Genomic DNA, 3,081 nt, shown 5'->3' with positions numbered 1-3,081 from the left:
GTAATTAATCCCGCCATCCCTTCTTCATCCTCTGCCATCAACACTATGTCGTCTGCGTATGCCAGTGTATATATCTTTTCCTTCCCTGTCCTAACTCCTCCCCAACCATTTCTCCTCATTTCTTCTTCCAAGTCTGATATTAATAAATGAAATAAAAGTTTTCTCTCTCGCTCTATTCTTTTAAAATTTGTTAACTTTTTTTTTCTTTTTTCTTATCCAGAAGAGTAAAAAGCACAAAAGGGAGAAGAAAATGAAGAAGGAGAAGAAGAGCAAGAAGAAAAAGAAGAAGAGAAAGCACTCTGACTCTTCTTCGGAGGACAGTTCTGACGAAGAAGTGGAATGGGTCGAAAAGTCGAGCTTGGAGGAAAAGGGGAAATCAAAAGCCAAAGTGAAGAAGAATTCGAGTTCGGATGAAAGTGGGGAAGAAGTTATTGGCCCCTTGCCAAAACAGCAGATTACTCTGTCAGCCAAAGAATTTGGAAAGGCCCTTTTGCCCGGAGAAGGTGCGGCGATGGCCGCATATGTTGCCGAGGGAAAGAGAATTCCCAGGAGAGGAGAAATTGGCCTCACTTCTGACGAAATAGCATCCTACGAGTCAGTCGGCTATGTCATGAGTGGAAGCCGGTACGAAATATTTTGCCCTCCTAGAGTGTCCAGGGACTTTGAAAACCTTCATAGTTTGAAAATGTCCCTCAATTTTTCAAAAGATTCAATTTTTATTCATTTTTTTTTAAACAGTTTTTGAGTATAGGGTAGATTTCAAAACTTTTATGAGGTTTAAAAGGATTTTGTATATTTGAAAAAGAGTTTTTGGATTTTAAAGACAAAGATTTCGAATTTTTCGCAACGATTTGAAATATTTTGATTATTTTTAATTGATAGAGAAGATTTCTAAAAGAAAATGTCAAGGAATTTTTAAGGATTTCAGAAGATTTCAAGAATTTTAAAGGTTTTAATAATTTCAAGCGAATCCAAAAGATTTAAGGAAGAAAGATTAAAGAAATATTTCACACGTATTTCAACGATTTTAAGGATTTGAAAGAATTTAACAAAATTTAAAAAATATTTCACATTTCAGAAAGATTTATAATATTTCAAGGATTCCAAAGAGTTTACAAAGATTTAAAATATTTTAATGATTTCAAATGGTACAAACGATTTCCCAAATATTTCAAAGAATTTACTAAAATTTAAAAACATTTTCAAAATATTTTACAAATATTTCAAAGATTTTACCGAAATTTTCAAAGATTTCACAGATTTCAAATATTTTAATGATTTCAAATGAACACAAAAAATTTCAAATATTTCATAAAGATTTCAAAACATTAGAAAGATTTTAAATGATTTAAAATTTGTTTAGAAGATTTAAAAAATTTAATAGATTTCACAAAGATTAAATATTTCAAAAGATTTTACAAAAATTTCGAATATTTCACAAATTTTTCAAAATATTTTACAGATTTTAAACGATTTTAAATTTATTTCAAATATGACAAAGATTTCCAACATTTTACAAATATTTCATAGATTTTTCAAGGATTTCAAAGATGTTGCCAGCATTTTTAAAGATTTCACAAAGATTTAAAATATTTTAATGATTTCAAATAACACAAAAAATTTCACAAATATTTCAAATATTTCAAAAAGATTTAAAAATATTTGAAAGATTTTAAATGATTTAAATTTGTTTAGAAGATTTAAAAAATTTAACTAAAATTTAAAAAGATTTTCATAGATTTCACAAAGATTTCAAATATTATAATTATTTTAAATTAATAAAAAATATTTCAAAGATTTAAAAGATTTTATCGAAATTTAAAAAGATTTCAAAAATATTTTACAAAGATTTTACAAAGATTCAAATATCTTAATGATTTCGAATGGATACAAATGATTATTCCCAAATATTTCAAAGATTTTACCAAAATTTTAAAAAATTTCACAAATATTTTATAAAAATTTCAAATTTAAAGATTTCGAACATTTCACAAATATTTAAAAACAATTCCGAAAGATTTAAAAAATTTGACCAAAATTTAAAATGATTTCAATAGATTTTAAAAATATTTCAAATATTTCATAAAGATTTCAAAATATTTGAAAAATTTTAAATGATTTAAATTTTGTTTAGAAGATTTCAAAAAATTTGACCAAAATTTAAAAAGATTTTAATAGATTTCACAAAAATTTCAAATATTATAATTATTTTAAATTAATAACAAATATTTCACAAATATTTCAAAGTTTTTACAGAGATTTCGAACATTTCACAAATAATTCAAAAAATTTCAAAGATTCAAAAGATTTTGCCAAAATTTAAAAAAATTTCAAAAATATCTCAATAGATTTCACAAAGATTTCAAATACCTTCATGATTTTAAATGGATACAAACGATTTCACAAATATTTCAAATGATTTTACCAAAATTTTATAAGATTTTCAATATTTTAATAATTTTCAATGAGTGCAAAAGATTTCATAAATATTTTATAAAAATTTCAAATTTAAAGATTTCAAAACATTTGACAAAGATTTCGAATATTTCACAAATTTTTCAAAATATTTTAAAGATTTTAAACGATTTTAAATGTTTCAAAGATTTCAAATATTTCACAAATATTTAAAAACATATTTCCGAAAGATTTCAAAAATTTGACCAAAATTTAAAAAGATTTCACAAAGATTTAAAATATTTTAATGATTTCAAATCAGTACAAAAAATTTCACAAATATTTCAAATATTTCATAAAGATTTCAAAACATTTGAAAGATTTAAAATTATTTAAAATTTGTTTAGAAGATTTAAAAAATTTGATCAAAATTAAAAAAGATTTTAATAGATTTCAAATATTATAATTATTTTTAATTAATAAAAAATATTTCACAAACATTTCAAAAAATTTCAAAGATTTAAAAGATTTTGCAAAAATTTAAAAAGATTTCAAAATATTTTACAAAGATTTCTAACATTTCACAAATATTTCAAAGATTGTACAAAGTTTTCGAAAATTTCACAAATATTTCAAAACATTTTACAAAGATTTTAAAAATGTTTACAAAGATTTCAAGGATTTCAA

The 3,081-nt window shown here is 23.0% G+C and overlaps 1 protein-coding gene across 1 annotated transcript in view; it reads left to right on the top strand.

The window, feature by feature from the left end:
- LOC117181955 (NKAP family protein CG6066-like) overlaps positions 1 to 3,081 on the top strand; it is a 12,849-nt gene that overhangs the window by 119 nt on the left and 9,649 nt on the right. Inside the window, exon 2 of the mRNA XM_033374983.1 lies at positions 221 to 624. Within this exon, the coding sequence (XP_033230874.1) occupies positions 221 to 624 (404 nt within the window). The remainder of the gene's footprint in view (positions 1 to 220; positions 625 to 3,081) is intronic.

Source organism: Belonocnema kinseyi, chromosome 10 (assembly GCF_010883055.1).
Source record: "Belonocnema kinseyi isolate 2016_QV_RU_SX_M_011 chromosome 10, B_treatae_v1, whole genome shotgun sequence".
NCBI classification, from domain to species: Eukaryota; Metazoa; Arthropoda; class Insecta; order Hymenoptera; family Cynipidae; genus Belonocnema; species Belonocnema kinseyi.
The sequence above is the reverse complement of the archived record's forward strand: the minus strand, read 5'-3'. Positions and strand labels throughout refer to the sequence as shown.